The sequence below is a fragment of the Monodon monoceros genome, unplaced genomic scaffold (genome assembly GCF_005190385.1).
Source record: "Monodon monoceros isolate NGI ecotype Baffin Bay Population unplaced genomic scaffold, NGI_Narwhal_1 Super_Scaffold_15, whole genome shotgun sequence".
NCBI classification, from domain to species: Eukaryota; Metazoa; Chordata; class Mammalia; order Artiodactyla; family Monodontidae; genus Monodon; species Monodon monoceros.
The window spans coordinates 6,731,347-6,753,219 of NW_021703771.1; the positions used below are offsets into that span (position 1 = coordinate 6,731,347).

At 41.6% G+C, this 21,873-nt stretch overlaps 1 protein-coding gene across 2 annotated transcripts in view; it reads right to left on the reverse strand.

The window, feature by feature from the left end:
- Positions 1-21,873, reverse strand: part of COL9A1 (collagen type IX alpha 1 chain) — an 82,995-nt gene that overhangs the window by 24,711 nt on the left and 36,411 nt on the right. For both annotated transcript variants that reach the window (XM_029223942.1, XM_029223941.1), the window contains 13 exons: positions 21,620-21,652; positions 20,832-20,888; positions 19,369-19,422; positions 14,707-14,760; positions 13,344-13,397; positions 10,708-10,761; positions 9,265-9,318; positions 9,091-9,144; positions 8,914-8,967; positions 8,054-8,107; positions 6,982-7,026; positions 5,859-5,912; positions 5,701-5,754 (listed from right to left, as the gene is read on the reverse strand). In XM_029223942.1, coding sequence (XP_029079775.1) covers positions 5,701-5,754; positions 5,859-5,912; positions 6,982-7,026; positions 8,054-8,107; positions 8,914-8,967; positions 9,091-9,144; positions 9,265-9,318; positions 10,708-10,761; positions 13,344-13,397; positions 14,707-14,760; positions 19,369-19,422; positions 20,832-20,888; positions 21,620-21,652 — 675 coding nt within the window. The remainder of the gene's footprint in view (positions 1-5,700; positions 5,755-5,858; positions 5,913-6,981; positions 7,027-8,053; positions 8,108-8,913; positions 8,968-9,090; positions 9,145-9,264; positions 9,319-10,707; positions 10,762-13,343; positions 13,398-14,706; positions 14,761-19,368; positions 19,423-20,831; positions 20,889-21,619; positions 21,653-21,873) is intronic.

Genomic DNA, 21,873 nt, shown 5'->3' on the forward strand with positions numbered 1-21,873 from the left:
AAAAAACACAGGTTAAACTAAACACATCCTGCAGGGAGCAATTCACCCTAACCTGGTAACAACAAGAGTGCTAAAAAAATGATAAATCTCTTCTGTTTCAACAGCTATGGTGAAACCACATTCTCAGATGTGGGCCAGGGAGGCTGGTGGGGAAATGGCTCTTCTGTCCCATGGCTGATATTTACAAACCTCTTGACAGAAGTTATGGGTTTTAACAAGAGAATTGGAAGGAACCAGATAAAAAGGCAACATCCTACCACTGAAAATGCGAAGACCATAAGAAAATGCTCTATTTTTCTCTTGGGTGCTCTGTGCCACCATATTTATCTCCAACATGTTAAGACACATCTTCCAATTCGTCCCTATCTAAGAAGCCAATCAAGGCTTAAAGAAAAGAAAAGATGCAGACCCTCTACCAATGATTCCGAACCCTGGCTGTGCATCAGAATCCCCTGAGGAGGTTTTAGAAATACATTTCACTGGTGTCTTCACCACCCCACCTCCTCTCTCCCCTCTGCATTCCACCCCTCTCCCCCAGGTCCTGATTCTGTAGGTCTGGGGTAAGACCCAGGAAATTACTGGGGCTTGTGTTCTGTTCGTTTGCCTTCACCAGCTTGACTTAGATTCTTGTTAAATGCTCACTGTGACAGCTCCATAAATACTAAAATTTGCTAAATGTGTTTTGTGCCGTTAGAATTTGCCAGGCTAACTTCAAATAAAAACATGCAGCGGGGCTTCCCCGGTGGTGCAGTGGTTGAGAGTCCGCCTGCCGATGCAGGGGACGCGGGTTCGTGCCCCGGTCTGGGAAGATCCCACATGCCGTGGAGCGGCTAAGCCCGTGAGCCGTGGCCGCTGAACCTGCGCGTCCGGAGCCTGTGCTCCGCAACGGGAGAGGCCACAACAGTGAGAGGCCCGCGTACCGCAAAAAAAAAAAAAAAAAACAAACATGCAGCGGAACCTTGACATTGGAGGCATTAGAGGGTGGAAATGGGGACCTGGACACTAAGCCCCAAGGCCAGGTCTGAAGTTTGGCTCCGCCAGGCACCAGCTGACTCCAGGCAGGCAACTCAACCCCTGTGTGCCTCCGTCTCCTCATCTGTAAAATGGGCTTTGGGGAGGATTGAGTAGATACATGAAGTACTTAGAACAACGTCCAGCTCATAGTAAGCACTGCAGACGTGCTAGTTATTATGTTTATCCAAGGAATAAAGACATCAGTCAAAATGATGGTTTTCAATCAAATGTTCCATTAAATGTTCTTTTTGCTTCAAATCTTCCAAATTTCTTTAAAAGCATGAGTTATGCTTGGAAAAAACAAGTCTTTAGTCCTCATTCCTCGAGTTTCTGTCAGATCACTAAGAAGGCGCCTTTTTTATAAAGAAATCCTAGCAGCTGTTCTGTAAAACTCATTTTAATAAATACAAATACTTCAACATGGAAGTCTCCCTTTCAAAATGGAACTATTAGACTTCTAAAATACCACCAAAAAATGCGTTTTATCATACTTGGGTTGTCATAATTATTTTACCAAAAAAAATGGACTTTACTCCACTGTGCTCTAGATTGTGGTGGTGGTTGTATTTGCCTGATAACCCCAAATGCTAACTAGATGAATAACAAACATTATCCTTAGTACCTTGCCAGTTTCAGAACTGGGAAATTATAAATCACTATGCTCAGTCTGCAGTACGCCCTAAATGCCTCTTTCTGGCAAAAAGGATGTTCAACCCAGAAGATGAGTTATGACTGCTAAAGACTGCTGCTTTTACAAACCCATTTTCATATTAACATTGGCAGATCATATTAGTCCTACTACAGGGATGATTTTTAGGCTTGCCACAGAATTTTTTTTTTTTTTTTTGTGGTACGCGGGCGTCTCACTGTTGTGGCCTCTCCCGTTGCGGAGCACAGGCTCCGGACGCGCAGGCTCAGTGGCCATGGCTCACGGGCCCAGCCGCTCCGCGGCACGTGGGATCTTCCCGGACCGGGGCACGAGCCCGTGTCCCCTGCATCGGCAGGCGGACTCTCAACCACTGCGCCACCAGGGAAGCCCCACAGAAATATTTTTTAAGATTCATTCAATTTTACAACATTGTGTACTTTGTATTTCTCTCCAGTGTAGGTTTAAATATCCCCTCACACAGAAGCAGATGACAATCTGTTTACACTATAACCATCACAGCTGCTTCACGAAGTGTTGACTGGGAGACTATTCCAGAGCCTGATGGGGTAGGAAGGTAGCTTAGGTCGCTCAACTGCACAGCATGTGGGACCTCTGTGCCGAAGCTGCTGGTGATGGGGTCAGGTTAGAAGACTTCAAGAGAGAGGAGACAGGCTTCCACGTTCCACGGGTGTATAGTCTTCAGAAAACTGGGGGTAGATCGGTGTGGCACTCATCCCAGTCGAAATCACGAGAGCAGAGCAAACACAACTAACTCAACAAAAGCCCTGGCAAGTTCTGGGAAGCCTGGAAGAGGAAGCCGGACCGGAGCGACTACACGATGGGACCAAATCAGAGGCCCCAGCCACCTGCTGGCTCTAAACCAGGAGTCACCCAGACGCATGTGTAAACACAGGGGAATGTGACAGAGAAAGCCGGAAGCACAAGCCAAGTGGTAAAGATACGTGCTCATACGTAATCCCTAGAGATGCCAAAACTCCAATATTTTTTTGCCGTGGCGTTGGCGAAAGTTGATGGAACAATGGTGAGGAAAGGGGAGAATTTAATTTCAAAGACAGACTACAGTTAACCTTGATTCTTTCACAGGACACATTAGAAATAGGTTTCATTCCTTCTACTCAGCTTCTCAATTGAAGATTTGCAGGAAGAACTGATCAACCTTGTGGGGAATAGGTGACAATGTGTGAATTTACCAAGAAAATGAATTTAATGATGGAAAATGAAAGAACAAATGTATCTTTCAGTAAGTACATTTGGTGTAAAAACTCTGATCCAGAACTATAGTATTTATAACCACACGTGATACTCTTCTGAAAAATTTATAGTAGGTGAAAAGTCAATTATGAACAGAGGCAGCATAGCAAGATTTACTGTACCTCCCATCCAACGCATTTCAAGGAATATTTATTGAGCACGACCTTACGGCAGGCCCCGAGGAAAGAGATGTAGGGAACACAAATGTGGATCAGACATGTTCCTGACTTCCTGCAGTTTCCACACCACAGGGCAAAAAGGGACCAAGGGTTACAGGTTCAGAATAAGGAGAGATCACTTCTATCTGGGGGGTAGGGCGTCATCAGAGATGGTTCCGTTGCAGAATTAACACCTCAGTTGTATCTAGGAGGGCACATGGGATGTCCAGTCAGAGAAACAGAGGAAAAATCCATCTCAGTTGCAGGGCATCACAAAGAAAACAGGCAGTCTGAGAAGTGCAGAGAGTGTTTGGGAATTAGCATGAAGTCTAGCTTGGCTGGAACACAGGCTCTTAGCAAGGCAGAAACGGGAAGTAAAACTAGGGGATAAACAGACTTCAGGCTTTCCTTTACTGTCAGTGGAAATCCACTGAAGATTTTTAAATGAAGAAGAGAAATGATGCTGGATGCTGTACTTTGCAAAGACCAATATGGAGGCACGTGCAGACTTGGAGCCCTACCGTTCCCCAGGCATTTACGTTTGTCACCAGGACTGCGGGGACACGGCTGGAGTTCTAGATGCAGGACACCCTGCGATGTGCAAGAGTCCTGGAGAACGGAGAGCTATCCCAGCCAGAATACCAAGAGTACCCTGCTGCGAGCCGCAGTAGAAGGAAAGATGGGAGCAGGGAAGGCAAATCAGGAAATGGCTGCAACAATCAAGCAGCAGTGAACCACCTGAGCCAGGGGGTGGACGTGGGCTTAGAAAGAAGAGTCAGACAGGAGGCTTTAGAGAGGACGTGGTAGGATGAGCAGGTCCACCTGGGGGCAGGAACGTGATGGTGAAGAAACACCAAGGCTTTGAGCCTCGGTGACGGCAACAGTGGGAAGAACGCGGACGCTTACAGAAACTAACAAGCAAAACCGGAATCAGGCCCAAAACCCTGCGCAGGCATAACTTCCTCGGATCCGCCGCCCTCCCGTGAGCGAAGTCAACACCGCCTCCACCGCACGCCATCGCTTCCGAAGGCCGGCCTCGAGTCCTGAGCTGGGGATGGGCCGAGCCCACTGCACCCGTGCGGCTTGTGCCCCGTGCCTGGCCCTGCCATCAGCAGGGGGACCTGCAACTGTACTGCTTTCTGCTCTATAACGTGTGCACGAGATGAAATAGGCAATTTTCTCAAAGCTCCAGCACCCTTCCTCCACACCGTTCAGTCTTTCTGTTGCTTCAGAAATAGGATCCAGCTATGACCTCACTGCTCTGACAGACAGTCGAGGGAAAGTATTGGACACCGCCTGGTACTGGTCAGCTGACGAACAGCGGTGAGAAGTGGGAAAACTCCACTCTCCACTCTCATATTGCGAGACACCTGGGATATTTCACTTTTCCGAAGCGTGAAAATCCTCACTCAACATACTCAAGAGATGCTCTTTAGAAAGTAACGATGATATTTGGGAACGTTTCCGTGTTCTCACTTGGAGTTCTTTGTGTTACCCAGCAGGCTTTGAAGATAAGAACTTAAAATCAAGACCAGGGAGACTTTTTTTAAAGTTAAATTTGAGTGCACCATGTTTCATTTCCAAATCAGTTTCTCTCTAAGGGTTAAAGTGTATCTAGTGAGAAACTATACATAGCTATATTTGCTGCAAAATAGACACATTTACAAATTCACACTAAAAGAAGTCTGGCAGGTTCTCAAAAGATTAAAATAGAGTTATCACACGACCCAGCAATTCCCCTCGTAGGTATGTACTCAAGAGAAATGAAACAAGTCAACACAAAAACTTGTAGAAAAATGTCCACAGCAGCATTAATCATAATGGCCAAAAAGTGGAAACAACCCCCATGCCCATCGATGCATGAATGGATGAATAAAACGTGGTACATCCATACAATTGAATACTATTTGGCAATAAAAAGGAATGAAGTACTGATACATGGTACAGCATAGAAGAACCTTGAAACATTATGCTAAGTGAGAGAAGCCAATCATTAAAAAACCCACATACTGCATGATTCCATTTATATGAAATTTCCAGAATGGGCAAATCTATAGAAAGTGGATGAGTGGTTTCCCAGGTTTGAGAGGACTGGGTGGGTGGGTGGGTGGGGGCGGGGAAATGTTGAATTGCAAGTGGATCCAGAGTTTCTTTTTGAGGTGATGAAAATGTTTTAAAGTGGACTGTGGTGACGATTGCACAATTCTGCACATGTACTAAAACTCAGTGGATTGTATACTTTAAATGGGTGAATTATATAGTATGTGAATTATACCTCAATAAGGTTGTTTTTTTAATCACACTAAAATATTTCCTACATCATGGGATGAGAGCAGAAAGGGTCAACATGTTTTTTTTTAAATACTTCATTTTTGTTTCTACTTTCTAGGGGAAAGAAAGCATATTGTATATCTAAGTAGCATTCCTGTTCCATTGTTTATCTGGATTATCACATGTTAAAACGTCTGAAGGCATTCCTGGATGAGTTAATGGATGAATGAATAAAGGAAGGAAGGGAGGGAGGGAGGGAGGGAGAGGCGGGAAGGAAGACCCAGCAAAGCCTGGGGAAGGCACTTTGGGAGGGGTCCACAGAGAAGGAATACTCACAGGGAGGCCCCGAGGTCCTCGGGGTCCCACCTCTCCTGGTGGCCCCTGGCGGCCCTGTTATAAGGAAGGCAGGTAAAGAAAAAGTTAAACTCCCTAATCCTTTGCTTAGTGATTACAACAGATTACAAGGTATGAAAAGGTAACCTATGGCAACTTACCGGTTTGCCTGAATTCCCCAGTTGACCGGGCTTCCCTGGAGCACCTGTGTTACCCTGAAGGCAAAATACAATATTTAGAGTAATTCAGGCAGTAAATAAGCGTAATAATCAACCTGTCTTACCCAGACTGGGTATTTCTTACACTTAAATAGCATTACTTTCCTGATTTTACATTGAGATGTAAACTCTCTTTCTTGGTGGGTACATCAAAGTTCTTTAGATTTAGGTTAGGATACTGTTTTGTCACTTCCAGAGGCATAATATAGACGTCAAAAATGTTTAAAAGCGGAGGTCAGATGTCCAAAAATGAAGGTCTTTAGACAGACAAGAATAAGAGGATTTTTCTTTCTTTACAATATTAATTATATATGTCTTTCTTCATCATTTCCACCTCTAATACAGTTCTTGGAGACTTTTTATTGATACCTGACGTTGACACCATTAAAATTGTAAAAGGTCATGCCAACATGAGGAAATAAGGGATGTGCCAGCAAGCTCCAGGGAAAGCAGGTGTCTGGGATCCCACCCCACCATCAGTTGCTCATGGTCTACTTCCTAGGGCACATCTCTGCTCAAGACTCCATGAGTCACTACGATCGGAGGCCTGGAGCCATGTAATCTAATAGTAATCAATTTCTACGTTATTCACAGTTTATCTATTTTATTTAAAGTAACGCTATATTTTATCCCTTTAACTTTTTCTTTCAACTGTTGTCCTTAAGTGCTAGAATATAAGCACTTAAAACTGATCATTATGTGAACAAAATGCTTAATATCTTTTAGCTTAAGATAAATCATCTTAATAATATATGCACTGACAATTTCTATGGCTTAATATCGTCCTCACAGTAAGTCGTAAAGAGCAAATCAAACTTTCCCTGTTTTACACTGGCAGAGGATGACTCTTTCAAGAAGGCAGTCTGATCAGCAACGCTTTGTCAAAGTACTATTTCTGCAGCTGGGAAAGAGATTAGCTTCTGAAGCCTTAAGGCCTTCTTGATTTCTCCTTAAGGTCAAACATATAAAAGGCAGGTTGGAAATATATAAAATGATAAATAAAATATATTAGTAAAAGAATAAAGAAATAGAGAAAAATATTAACTACAAAGTTTTCATCTTTTACCTTTTCACCGGCAACACCCTTTGCGCCAGGAATTCCAGGTATACCCTGAAAGCATGCACACAGAACTTAGGCTTAATCACCTCCTCTGAGAATCCGTGAGATGCCAAGCCCACTGCATACTGCCGAGGGGCTGGGGGCATCGTGACAACCTCAAAGCTTTAGAGGGAGATCCTTCCTAGTTCCCCAGTTTGAACAGTTACAGACCTACCCACAGTGTAGAAGGCAACTTTACTGTAACTGGCTTGTTATGTCTGAATACCCTTACAGCAAATTCTAGCTCTAAACTAAAGTTACTTTTCAAGGATGAACTTCCAAATTAGAATCCTATTTTCAGATCAACAGGAGCTCTTCCTGGCATGATTTCATGTGTGGAATACAAAGCACGGACCTATCAAAAACTCTAAGCCTTAAGTAGAAAAAGAGAATGGCAAGAGAATGCTGGGTCTGAGATTTGGTGCCACTGGGAGGCCTGATTTCTCTGATTATTTTAAGGTGTCAGATATCATAATAAACCGAGGGCAGCCCTCATCATTACCAAGTATCCCTTTTAACTTGAAATAATTGCCTCCAAAGGGCCAAGAATACACGCGGTATAACCCACATGAACTTCCAGCCACATTAATGCAGGAAAACACCAACTTGAATAATTCAAAATAGCACACGATCAAACAATGAAATCGTATTATCTCACATTGTTCCCTGAACATCCTCTCAACCTCTTATGGCTCAACCCTGGTACAAGAGCTTCAGAACTGGTTAAAAGTAGGAGGAAGTATAAAGCCTGGACCACAGCTCAGGTTTAGTGAAACGATATAAGGAAGGTTTAGTGAACTCTAGAGAGAGGAGGGATGCAAAATATAAAGTTAAAGCTCAGTGTGGCTACCAGAGAAATAACTAGTTATTCAGAGAAAAAGTACAGAAATGTCAATGTAAAACTGTAAAAATATAAAATGAAAGCATCATTTCTTCTCCAGAACTTATCAAATTACATACATAACATGTTTCTCCCCCAAGTGCATATATTCAAAATATGTATATAAACCAATCAACATTTAAATATTCAAATACTTACAGGTAACCCCTGCAACCCTGCTTCCCCAGGAGGTCCAGGTTTCCCTAGTTCACCCTGAAAAAAATTTTTGTTGAATCTGTATGAACTGCTGTCCTTCTTTTAAGAAAAGGAAAGGCCAAGACCTTCTAAGTAAAAGGAGTATCCGCACAGCTGACCTTACGTGCACTTTCATAGCATGACCCAGTTCAGGGTGGGGAGATGGGATAGGACTTAGGACAGAAATGCAATCAGAATACGTTAATTTCCTTCTGCCTACTCTCATCAATGGGGCAATTTTACTGACTTTCTGAAACCAAGCAAACAAACATTCTATTCTAATAATTTTTTTTTATTGAAGTGTGGTTGATTTAGAATGTTGTGTTAATTTCTGCTGTACAGCCAAGTGACTCAGTTATACACATAGATACATTCTTTTCATTATTCTTTTCCATTATGGTTTATCTCAGGACACTGGATATAGTCCCTTGTGCTATACAGTAGGACCTTGTTGTTTATCCATCCTATATATAATAGTTTGCATTTGCTAATCCCAACCTCCCAGTCCGTCCCTCCCCAAACTCCTCCCCCTTGGCAACCACAAGTCTGTTCTCTATGTCTGTGAGTCTGTTTTGTGTTTTGCAGATAGGTTCATTTGTGCCATGTTTTAGATTCCACTTGTAATTGATATCATACGGTATTTGTCTTTCTCTTTCTGACTTCTAATAAGTATCTTGAACTGACACTTGATTAAAAAATTAGAAGGAGGAAAAAGTCAAAACCAGCTCAATAAAAGTCCCGGTGACGTAGTAATGAAAACCCTGTGCTTGGCTGGCCCCGGGCAGGGACAACTCCACCACCTTTAGACTAAATCACACAGCTACCTTTGTTCCCGGCATTCCAGGTATCCCGTCCCGGCCATCCACACCTGGCAAGCCCTAAAGACGCACAAAGAAGCACACTGTCTCTTAGAAACACATTCTTCTTCCCTTCATCACTTTCTAAAGTTTTATTAAAATAATCACTTTGAAAAATGGGCTTGATGACTACAGCTCACGTACCGTGTCGCCCTTGGGCCCAGGGAGACCAGGAATTCCTCGAGAACCTTGAGCCCCCTGCAGGGCAGAAGGGAGAAGACAGACAAGACACAATCAATTACCACGTGTACTTAGGTCACATCAAAGAGACCAGCACAACCTGCATGCTCGCAGTGATTAATGCGAATTCGAACTCACTCTGTCTCCCTTGGGACCTGTTTCTCCTAGAGGTCCTCGCCGCCCTTGATCACCCTGTATGAAAATAAAATTGCGTTTAAGTAAGCAAAAGTAACTTTTTGATAGACTTTCGAAATTATAAAACACCATCTACGTTACCTTACTATTGCCCTTTCATCCCAATGGCTTTGCTCTATCGTGGATGCCTCAAGAAATCTTTTTATAAAAATTATATTGTCCTCAAAATTGATATTACCATAAAGATAATTGAGACGTACATGTCTATTGATTTCATTGTAAAGGCATAATGCTCTGTGCTCTTTGGATGAATAAGTATAATAAAATTAAGGTCCACACTGCAGGTAACCTTGACATCAGTAACTATATCTACACATCCTCTAGCCTCATTGACTATCGTGGTGGGTTGAGGTTTGGACGAGTTGCCAACCTTTTCTCCATATTACTTACTCCCCCAGTCAATAATAATGATTTCTGTCACAATTACCCAGCTAATGTTGATATATGGTACAGGCGGTAATAGATGAGAAGAGGTGTCTTCCTAAAATATAGCTTTGGTTGAATTGCTTAACTGCTCTGAAACCTCAAATGGCTTCCTGTTGCTACTGGATCACTTCGGATCGCCCAGATTGGCATCAAACACTCTCCATCACGTGCTTCGACCTTATCTATTCAAGTTCATCTTCTCAAAAGGAGCTCTCCACCCAGGCCGTGCCAGCCCTAAGGCAGCACATACCCCCATCACCCCAACAGGGCTTCTTCCCACCTGTGCCCCGCCTCCCCCCCCAGCACGGCTTTGCAGGCCCTCCTTCCTCTCAGGCCCGCTTGGTGCATTACCTCCACCACATGTTCTGGAGGTTGATCTTAAAATGTTATCCTTCAGTTACATTCTGTCCTTCCCACTGGACCTTGATAGTTGGAAATTCTATTTTACTATACCTCTTCTTCTTTTCAATGTGGTGTGAGAGATATTAATGAACAGCTCTTTGGTTTGTTTACTTCCAAAACAGGTGTGAGGCAGCCCACAATAAGGACACGTGTGCACATGGCCGTCAGAATATCAAATAATGAGATCAGAGATCACAGGAGAGAAAAATGACAGAACTACCCAAGAACTTCAAGTGAGAGAGTTTCTGTGGCTCTAAGCACCCCAGCAACCAAAGCAAAAGGAAAACGCAGCAAAAGCATAAAAACTTAACAATTTGACTGTACTTATGAGAAAAACAAAACCCATAACAAGTCAGAAGAACATTTCTCTGTACAAAAAAGAGATGCCTGTCTTAATTTTAAAATTTTAAATAAATATAGAAACTATTGCCCATTTTTCCACCTTATTCACACATAAAGACACTTGCACACACACACGTACATATAGCAAAAAAAACCTATCATTGATCATTGCGAAAAAAATCTATCAGTGGATCCCATGAAAGGAAAACTACTCACAGGTGCACCAGGGAGACCTTGTGGTCCGGGTTCTCCATCTAAGCCCCGAGCGCCCTGGAAATAAACGAGACAAAGAAATGAACTTGAGATCAGCCATGTATGCTAAAGGGCACACCAGTCTTTCTAAAGAACTTCAATAGCCAGATAAAAAGGAGGTTTTGTGTTTTGTAATATATACTCTATTCATCAGTGAACCCGAGGAGTATTTAATCAGAAAGTTCAGGTGTTAAAACACTGGTTTACATTCTCTCATCCCACCAAAAGCACCTACACCCAATCTTTGATACCACCCTGAATATTTTAAGTTAACAAACACTGAGTCCATTCCTGATTGCTGATATGAGCTACCTGTTTAGAGAACTTGGCAAGCCTATTGGAAAAGGTTTGGTCATCACACTCCAGGGTTCTCAGGATCCCTACAGGGATTCATTGATGGTGAAGACCAAGGGGCCACCCAAATAGTAGCTGCTGGGGACTCCGCAGCCACCACACCAGTGGGAGGGATTTCTGGGACTCGAGATCCCCACCCAGACCTAGAATCAGGAGTCCAGCCGTGTGATTCAGAGGAACGAATTGTAATAAGGATTTAAGCATCCCCTCTTCCATCCTGGATAGATGGCAGGTTCAGTATGTGTAAAGTAATTGATCTATTTTCTCCACAACAGATTTACCCTGCTGAGTGATGGTGGCTAAAAACTACAGAGCTTCATAAATCTAATCATCGTGAAACTATCTCTGTCTTTGTTATCTATTGCACCTATCGCCTCCCTATTTTCATTATAAGGATCAAAATGTGATTTGAAAACAAAAATATGGGGGTTTTAGCGCTCTCTACATATGCTGCATGACAAGACACACTCCCCTGTTTAAAGCTTCTTCTCATCTACCAGGGGAACGAGAAGACAGATGGGCACCTGAAGTGAACAAGCCATCTCCTGACGAACAGGCTTGAGAGGAGGAGATGATAAAAGAAATGGAAAACAGTCAAAAGGGTATTGGGTAGATGTCAGGCCAAGAAAACCAGGTGGACGGTGTCTGCAGTAAGAATTAAAAATTAGAAAACCTTTGCTAGAAGGTTCAGACGTGGGTAGAATCAAAGAAAGAAGCAGAGGCACCACAGAGCCTTGAAAGTCTCTGATCCCTAAAACTAGAATAACAGCAGAAGGTGTTCTCCTTCCACCAGTGAAGAAGAGGTTTGGGAGACCTGAAAAAGCCCTTGAAGTCGTCACTCACATTGCCTGGTGGAAGGAGAGCCAGCCTTCGAGTTATAGAAATGGCTCGGACACTGCCCGTCTCTCTCCCTTTCTCTCTCTCTCTCTCTTATTGCTGTTCAGCACCAGCTCAGACCCAAACTGCTGTTACTAGGTAACCACCCCGCAGGTCTGAATTCACCGGAAGAGCTTTTTTCTTTTTAATGAAAGTAATTTGACAAAAATCAGAGGAAATGAGAAATTTTGAAAACTACCAAGTAGCAAAATACCTCAAATAAAGAGCATATCAAGAACAGTAATTGGTTTCAAAGTGAGGGTCACGTATTTTAGGAAGTGATTTAAACCCAGAAAAAGCAAAAGCCTGTGTATCAGCAACTTCAAAATAAATGGGATTTATTTTTTAATAACAGAAGAGCACACACAGAATGTTACTTAAGGAAACATGAGTACAGAAATGCAAAATATGTTTTTAAAAATACAGTGTTTTTAGAAAAAAAACCGCATTCTATAGGAAACAGAAGAGGGAGATGGGCACAATGAGAAAACCTAGACAGACAGAGAAAGTGGCTGAAAAAATGAAATTGATGGAATTATTCATGAAGCAGTTCCTTCGATCCACAAAAATGTGCATCTCTTTTTTAAAAAGGTTGAATTTCATTTACTGAGCACCTACAATGTGCCCGTTCTCCTTGTCTGGTTGCTAATGAAAGACTCTGTGCTTCTGTGCAGAACAACATGAATTAGCCTCAGAGGTTCTGCAGAGGGTGAGGCGAGGGTCAGGAGGGGTGGTGGGCAAAGAGCCCCGTTTTTAATTTTCTGGAGCCTACAAATGGGCTTTCCTAACAAACTTTCTACAAAGTGCTGACCATTTCCTTAACATCTGAGAGAAGCTAGACATGCCCCCTCCACTCATACACACACACACACACACACACACACACACACACACACAGAGCAAGAAAAATATTTCTGAGCTCATCATGAACGTTCAAGCTTGCGTTGTTATTGCTTCTTCTATTCACTCAGACAAGCCATCCCTGCCCTGCCCTGCCCTGCCCACCAAGGGCAACGCATCATCCTCCGCTCCACCTCTCCATCCTCCCCTGCTTTTGCCGGGCACTCCAGGTACTGTGTCAGTGTTACCAGTGTCAACTACTGATAAAGACAACAGATTAAGTGAAACAGCCCTGCTTACTCCTATTTACCCAAAATAATTTAAAATATATAATAATAACAAGTATCCTGTGTATGACTCATTTCTATCATCTACGTTTATAACAGAAAGTAAGGACCCAACTGAACATCTACAAAGCACCAAGTAAGAAATAAAAAGTGACGTTGTTAAAGATAAGAGGTTATTTGAAATGGCCCCAGACCTAAACATTTATGCATTTTGGTAGTGTATCATCACCATCATCATCTTACTTTTTCCCCTTTGGCCCCAGCTATGCCAGTGATGCCTCTCGAACCTTGGGCTCCCTGGAAATGTAAAAAAGAGAAGTAAGTTCTTTTAGTTGAAGCACACATTCTTTGATGTCATCACAAAAGCTGATCGAGAAGGATGTTATCATAACCAAAGGTAACACTGAGAAAAAGTGACATTATATTGCAGACAAACTTTCCTGGTTTCGAAGAAAAATCCAAAAGGAATTCTTCTGATGTCAAAACCCTTTTTAAGAATTCTGAAGACTTACACAAATCTGGAATCGGAACAATGACTGATGGCAAAAGAGTAAGTATCATTAGCATCAGAGAATCTTGCTAAAGCCTTTGACTTTTAACTCACACAGAATACACTGCCACTTTTGCCTCCTTCGTGGTTTGTAACGTGGTTACGGGTCACATGATCGTGATTTTAAACTTTGGACTAATTTTTCCCCACCAGTGTGTGCCATCCAAGGCAATAGGTTCCCAGGCAGCCCACAAAAGCTTCTTCCTATAAGTGTAGCTGGGGTCTCCATCATTCACTTGCCATCACTCTACGTTACACCATTTCTACGATAAAAGGCATTGTGAATTCCAATTTGGGGCAGGAGGAAGCCATCTCCTCCCTTCTCGGGCACAGGAGTGCGTAATCCTCAAAATGAGGGTGCAGGGTGTCGATCCTTCAACACTGAGTGTTGTCATTCTTGACTGTCTGGACCCACAGCAGCAGGGCTCCAGAAACAGATGCCGTAGAGATGCTCCCTGGGGAGAAGCAGCGGGCAGACGCCCCATCAGGAAAACGGGGTAGCCACTTCCGGGCAACTTGCTAACTGTCCACAATGGCTTAGGATAAAGTAGCTCTAGGCCAGTCATTTCCCCGTGCTCTCACTGGAGAAAAGGGGGCATCTCCAACTGTTTGTTTTACATCCAGGTCAGTCCCGGTTCTCTGTAGATCAGTTAGGAATGGCCTGAAATACACATGGCCAGGGTGATCCAGTCAGGACACAAAGTGAGATCTGGCCAAATCAGAATAAAGCCACTCATTCTTGTGGGGCTTATTTTCTGACTCTGAAGGTAATTCAAAAAAGAATTCCAGAAATATTTGGGTCAATAGCAGAGACATGAGAATGACATGTGTTGTCTCCCGAGCTCGTGCATAAGTGTTCCAAAAAGCATACTTTTTACAAATCTTGCATTCCTTGACAGATGCTGTATATTTAAAAGATGAAAAACTGTGAATTTTACAGAAATATTTTGGCATATCCTCTCCCAAACCCCAGAAGTTCAGCAAGCAGTAATGATATCCTCCAAAGACCACCAGGGTCCCACAACATAGTTAAATATGTTTCTAAAAATACTTCACCAGAGGTCCTTGAGCTCCAACCTGTCCAATTCCGCCCTGGTCTCCTTCTTCACCCTGAAAAAACAGAGAGAAGGGCACCAAATGCTAATCCAGCAAATGGACACTGAAATGGGCTCGGTCTAACTTGGCACGTGGTAAGTTCATCTGGCATCTCCTGAATTAGTCTACTATACTTGCTTAAATTATTTTATATGAGTAGTCCATATTAATTGCAGAACATTCAGAAAATAGAGATGCATATAAATAAAGTCACCCAAATCTCACCTTTCCACTATAAACACCAGTAACATTTTGGATGCTATCCTTTCAAAGCTTTTCTAAAGAGAGAGAGAGGAGGGGAGGGAAAGAGGAAGAGGGGGAGAGAGAGGGGGAGTGTATGCATTCATGTTCTAAGTATGTGTGTTGTGGGTGTATTATTAAGAAAGTGTGATCACACTATGCAAACTTTTCCTTAAACTATAATATTTTAAATTATGATTTTCATTTTAACTTTTTCATTATAGTTTTTGTACCATGCACAGTTTTTTTTTTAAAAATTGTACTTAAATCTAAATCTGTCTTTTCTTCCATGGCTTCTACCTTTGATGGTGCTCGGAAAAGCCTTCTCTGACACCCCCAAAATATATAAATATTCATCTATATTTTTCTTCTAGTAATTTTATAGTTCATTTCTTACATAGAAATTTTTAATTATCATTAATTTATTTTTATGTAAATATAGAGTAGAAATCTTTTTTTTTTCCTGATAACTGGCACTCTATCCAATATCATTTATTGAATAATAGATTCTCTCCACCCAGGCTGAAAAATTCATCTTTAATGTACGTTAAATTGATAAATATACTTGTTTCTGGACTTCCTTCCTATTCAGCTATACTGAATCATACTGCTGTATGATGTTGTCAATACCATAACGTTTTAATTATCGAAATTCTATAATACATTTTAATCTCAGGTTGGGAGAATTCCTTTACCCTTATTTTTCATTTATAGTTACTCTTATTTTCAGATTTTCTTAAATGTTTACCCTTCCACATGAACTTTGGAATTGTTGGGCGGATCTTCACAAAAACACTGCTTGCTTTGTATTAGGACTTCATTAAATTAATAGATTATAGAGAGAGAGTTAGAATCTTCACAATACTGAGTCTTTCCATCTCAGAACTCAGTGTATCTTCATATTTAGTCAAAACGTTTTCTTTTTCTTTCCACCAATAAAGTTTTGTTCTTTTCATTTTGTTGAATACTTCTTAAGTTTGTTCTAAAGTATTTTGACTACCTGGTGGCTATTGCCAATGGAATCTTCTTCCATTATGTTTTTTAACTAATTATTGGTTTAACTTTTTGATACTAATTTTATAATCTCTGATATACTTTAAAATGTTAGGATATTCTAAACAGAAATCCAACTACTGTTTCTTACAGAAAGATTACTTTATGGACTCTGGGAAAAAAGTTATTTTCTCTCTGACAAAGGTTTTACTTTTCACAATAGATATACTGTTTTACATTTTCTGTGGTAATGAATGACTTAAATTGTGAAATTCATCATGAGAAACATTCTTAGTTTTTGATATTTGTTCATAATGGTAGATTAAAATCCAGTTCTATTGTTTATTACATGCTTCAATTCACCCATTTTCTTACTCCACGTGCTATACTTTATACATAAGAGATTTTTGCACACAAACACACACATACACACACACCCACAAAGAAATACAAAAAATTTAGTAGCAGTGTTAATATAGAACATTTGGGCATCTAGTGCAAAGAACTAGGCTATACCTAAATAATTTACACTTGATTTTTGAATGAACTCTGAGAGTCTTACATAGTGGATCTTTGTCTCATAAGTATATTCAGATTACATTCCGTCAGAACATAAGATTGACAGTGGAGGGAGATGGTCCTAATGGGAAAGCCAGTGAATAAGCTAGTTTATGGAGCGGATAATCAACACATGTGTATGATTAAATACTACTTGTATTTCCCCATAAGTACAAAAACAACAGTGATTGTAATTTTTCATTAGCAGGTTTTGGGGTATTTTCCCATAGATTCTTGATAAACCTTGGAGTAATGTATTTGACTGAAATATTTCACCAGCAGATGAATCGCACACAATAACTAATCAATAACCACAAAGCTAAATGACATATTTAGGAATAGCAACTTATTACCGTTTTACTGAAAGATTTTTGACCATTCTTATCTTTATAAACAATTTTTTAAATCTTCATTAATTAATTTGTAGAGTAAACTCAAGGCAGAACCGTGAATCTGAAAGTAAATTTCAGACCCCTATAGTCTCATAATTCTTCATCTTTCTGCTTTCAGTTTACAGTTAAAGGCATCTATTAGCCCTTTCAAGTTTCATTGTTCAAGGAGCTATCTTATCTTCATAGGCCGATTTTCAAAGACACCACTGAAAGTTTTAAGTGACATAAACATGTGAAATAAATTAAAGGAGTTTTCAACAACTTTTTTTTTTTTTTTTTTTGCGGTACGCGGGCCTCTCACTGTTGTGGCCTCTCCCGTTGCGGAGCACAGGCTCCGAACACGCAGGCTCAGCGGTCATGGCTCACGGGCCCAGCCGCTCCGCGGCATGTGGGATCTTCCCGGACCGGGCCACGAACCCGTGTCCCCTGCATCGGCGGGCGGACTCTCAACCACTGCGCCACCAGGGAAGCCCTCAACAACTTTTAATGAAAATTTTGGCCAGTTACCCAACACACCAAACAATTTGCAGGTTCCCCAATGAAGACCAAACCAAATTTGAAAGTCCAGATCACTAACTTGTACAGGTCTCAAAAATGCTAGTTTCGTGGGAGAGTGGAGAGACACTCTGGCGGACAGGTCCATTCCCAAATCCCATGGGATGGGGAAGCGGAAGTTCCCCAAAGAAAAGAGGTCACCCCCCAAAAAAGAAAGGGATGCAGGGCATCAAAAATAGCAGAAGTCTACTAAATCTGCTTTATTATACATATTACCTCCTGAATATTTGGTGTGATTTAATATTCCTACACACTTGTTTTTGAGGTTAGATCATAGTCTATTATATGTATATGTCATACTTAATTTAGCCATATTGGACATTTTTCATTTCTGCTCCCTTAGCGCTTAGAAGAAACCCTGGCACGTAGTGGGTACTTAATAAATATTTGTTGGTTTTTTTAAATTACAAATTGAAAAATTCAATGGAGGAATGAGCACACAGAGAAATTTCCAAAGTACTTGATTTTTTTTTCTATTTTCTCCAATTTGACATCAAGAACCCAGCTGTTATATGCCAGATAAATAAAATGCCTTAACCATTCAGAGCCTAAATAATAAAAGACTTTTTAAATGAATGTTCATACTGTAATAAGGTACTGGAAATTGGCTTATTTATCCTCATTATCTGAGATTGTTCAACAGCTTTACCTAAGGAGTTCAAGAATATTAATGCCTGGGAATTGCCTGGCGGTCCAGTGGTTAGGACTCCGTGCTTTCACTGCCGAGGGCCCAGGTTCGATCCCTGGCCGGGGCAATAAGATCCTGCAAGCCCTGCGGCACGGCCAAAAAAAAACGGAATATTAATGCCTGCCTGAAGGTATTAATAAATTGCCTCTCAAGCTCTTAACTTCTAAAGAAAAAGACTTCTGCCACCCAATAAAGGTGTAGAAGGACATATTCAACAGAGTCTAGAAGACCCGCATTGATAAGAACAGTTTGACTTTGTAAAATATTATGGAATTAACTGGAACTAAAATTCTACCGTACAAGAAGTCAAATTCTTAGTTACTCTAAAGAGATTTCATCCTAATGGATGAAAAGAAAAGGCAAATAGGTCACCTTGCTTTAAATTTCAGCCTTGGATTTTCTGTAGGACATGCCAGCCCCAATGCAAGTTGTGCTGTGGATTTCAGTTTCTACCCAGAATATAATATAAGTGCCAATTGCTAACTTCCAGATTACTCAAAATCTAAGTTACACTGAAATTAGGTCAGAAACAGATAAATTATTTCAGAACTTAAGATGAGAGGCTATGAGCCAATTACCAACTTCCCTGTTTGCTAGTCTCAGCAACACTTGTCATAAAATTTTACTCCTGTCATAAAATTTTGCTTAGTGGAGTGGAACAACCAGCTAGAATAACACTTGACTATCAAAACCATCAAGGAAAAGAGCTGAGTGTGACTGATTTGAAAAGAAAAGCAAGGGGTAGCAATACAGGAAAGAATGAAAGTGTATGACGCTTTCTTTATTCTGATTTTTGTAACTGAACAATGTTAGAATATGATGCTTAATCAGAATATTGATGCATCTACTGAGAACTTGTTAATCATCACTGGAAAAGGAAGGGTAAAATAGTATGCTTTTATTATCCCTTATAATTCTTTTTTTTTTTTGCGGTACACGGGCCTCTCACTGTTGTGGCCTCTCCCGTTGCGGAGCACAGACTCCGGACGCGCAGGCTCAGCGGCCATGGCTCACGGGCCCAGCCGCTCCGCGGCATGTGGGATCTTCCCAGACCGGGGCACGAACCCACGTCCCCTGCATCGGCAGGCGGACTCTCAACCACTGCGCCACCAGGGAAGCCCCCTTATAATTCTTTATAATGAAAGTGATCACGACCTCCTAATCACAATTTTCCCACTAAATATTCATTGTCCTTACCTTGTGACCTTGTCTTCCAGGTTCACCAATCTCTCCTTTAGCCCCTTTATGACCCTAACAAATGCAAAAGTACGTAAGTACAGAAATAAATAAATAGACAAGCAAACAAACGTGTTGAGTTTGGCACAGAAAGTGGTCAGAAGGCTCACGAAATGACCTTGCTCCCCCCAAATCTATGTCCATAGGCTGCTAACAGAAAGGTTATGTCAGAGAAATGACAGCCTTAGAAGACCTTAATAACACCATGTGGGCTACATGACCACAGTATATAATAAATATCAGTTTCAGTTAATAGACAAACTCTGTTCGAGAATAGCAAACACCCCGTTACCTAGTTCAGCCACTGGGCAATGACTCACTGCCAGCCGGTCCCTAACCCTACCCCCTCAGCTCCCTCCCACAGTTGGGCGAAGGGCATGGAGTCTTCTCCAGCATCAGTAACTCGCTCTCCAGAGGTGACGGCTGACACACCCAACGGGCTACTCTCTGCTCTCTGGAGGCTCCCCTGAAAACCCTCTGCTTCCTCTGTGCCCATCTCCTTCCTGGAAGCAGAAGAAGGGCTTCCCCAGACACACGACTTTCTGCCTCTTCTTGTACACAGTTTAAGTGCAGGTGACAAGCTATAAGCGGCAGCCCGTGAAGGTTGCAGAACATGTGCAGAAATCCTCATCTTTCACTGTCAAGCCACCTGTTCTAAGCATATGTGCGCTTCGGATCAGGGACATGGGGCAAGTGTGAAATAAACATTCTGAAATTAAGTCTGTCAGAGCTTCCTTCCTCAGAACCTTTCTTGTACCAAGGGTGCAAGTCTCTGTGAAAAACAAGACACCAAGCCAGGCCCAAGCCTTCTGCAGTTATGGGAACCCACCAAAGCTAACCTCCACGAAAATCACAGTGGGAAACCCAGGGCCTTGGAGCCTTTGAGATCTTTGGCAGAACTTCCCTGGTCTGGACTAGAGAGAGAAAGCCATTTAACCCCAGCTTTTGGTATTTATTCTCTTATTTTTATGGGCAATTTTGAAGTAGTTATGATGGCAGAGTGAGAGAAAAACACTTTTGGAAAGTCTCTTTTCTTCTCTATTTTGCACAGTTTTTCCAATTCTTTTTAACTAAAACAATTTCACATACATCATGTGTACCATCCCTGGCCCGCATCTCTCATCACTGGAGCAAACTTCTGAACCTTCATTTGGTGTTGTAGAGTCCCTCCATCCAATACATTTCACTGGTATTTCTTCCCTGAACAGCACTGAATAATCAAGCATCTGTGTCTGTCAGGGTACCAGCGGGAATCTCCAGGACTGTATAAGGACCACAGAATAAGCGACACAGACTTGCCCAATCCATCAAAGTGGGCACTCCGCACCAGAAAGGCCAGTGCTTCAAGGAAAGGCTCTACTTTTCCTGTGGATAATACTCTTGAAAACAGAAAACAGAATACAGCATGGAAATTATTCTCTTACCCTCATGCCTGGCAGGCCTGGATATCCAGAGCGACCCGGTGGACAGGAATTGGGACACTGCCAGAGAGATAGACAGTAAACCAGAGCTTCTACTTTATGACAAAATGGTACCTCCTTTAGGATTCCAGCTACAGAACCCCAATTCAATTATATTCATGAAATAACTCTGACTACCCCCTTTCCTTTTTTATTCTTTTATTTTTAAACTCGGAAATATTCCTAGCTTACAGAAAAGTACAGAGAACATAACAAACGCTTCCCCCACGTATCCGCCACCCAGATTTAATGTGTGTTACTATTTTTCCATATTTACTTCAGATTTAACTTGTTAAAGGAATAAAATGATTGCAGACAGACCACTGTCCCAGGCCATGACCTCTGTCCCCTCCCACCTGCCCCCCACTCCAACAGCTCTGTCCTGAGGGTCACGTCCCCCCAACAATGGACCAAAATTGCATTTAGTGCAGTTTTCCTACATCGTTTCAATATTAGTCTATAAGTAAAACAAGTCTCAGAGCGGATTGTTTGACTTCTGGTGAAAAAGCATGTCTTAGTCATAAAGTAAAAAGATTATGGAAAAAAAGATATTTCTATAATGAAAAATGGTTTTTCTGAGTGTACACAAGCGACCAGTTCACCAGTCCGGCCGACTGCTCTGCTATCTGAGTAAAGTAAAAGACAGAAATACAACATATTCCAGTGAGGTCATTTTAAAGAGAATTCACCTTTTAAAGAGAATTCCTGGTCTTTGACCTAAACTGTACTTTGTTCAAAGGAAAATGTCTTACCAATGGATCTCCATCATGAAAGCCAATTGTTCCCTAAAGTAAAGAAAATACTAAAGGTAAGAATATAGTGAAACATTTTAATTCAGACTACTAATAACAGAAAGTTCACTGGACAAAAATACAATCAATGTATTTGTTCAATAACCTATACGGAATAAATAGCGTATAATACGCTAACATTCTAAAAACTTGACTTGGCCTCTTCTGTTTGGAGAAAACTAAATTGCAGTAGATTATTTCTTTCAGGGGATTGA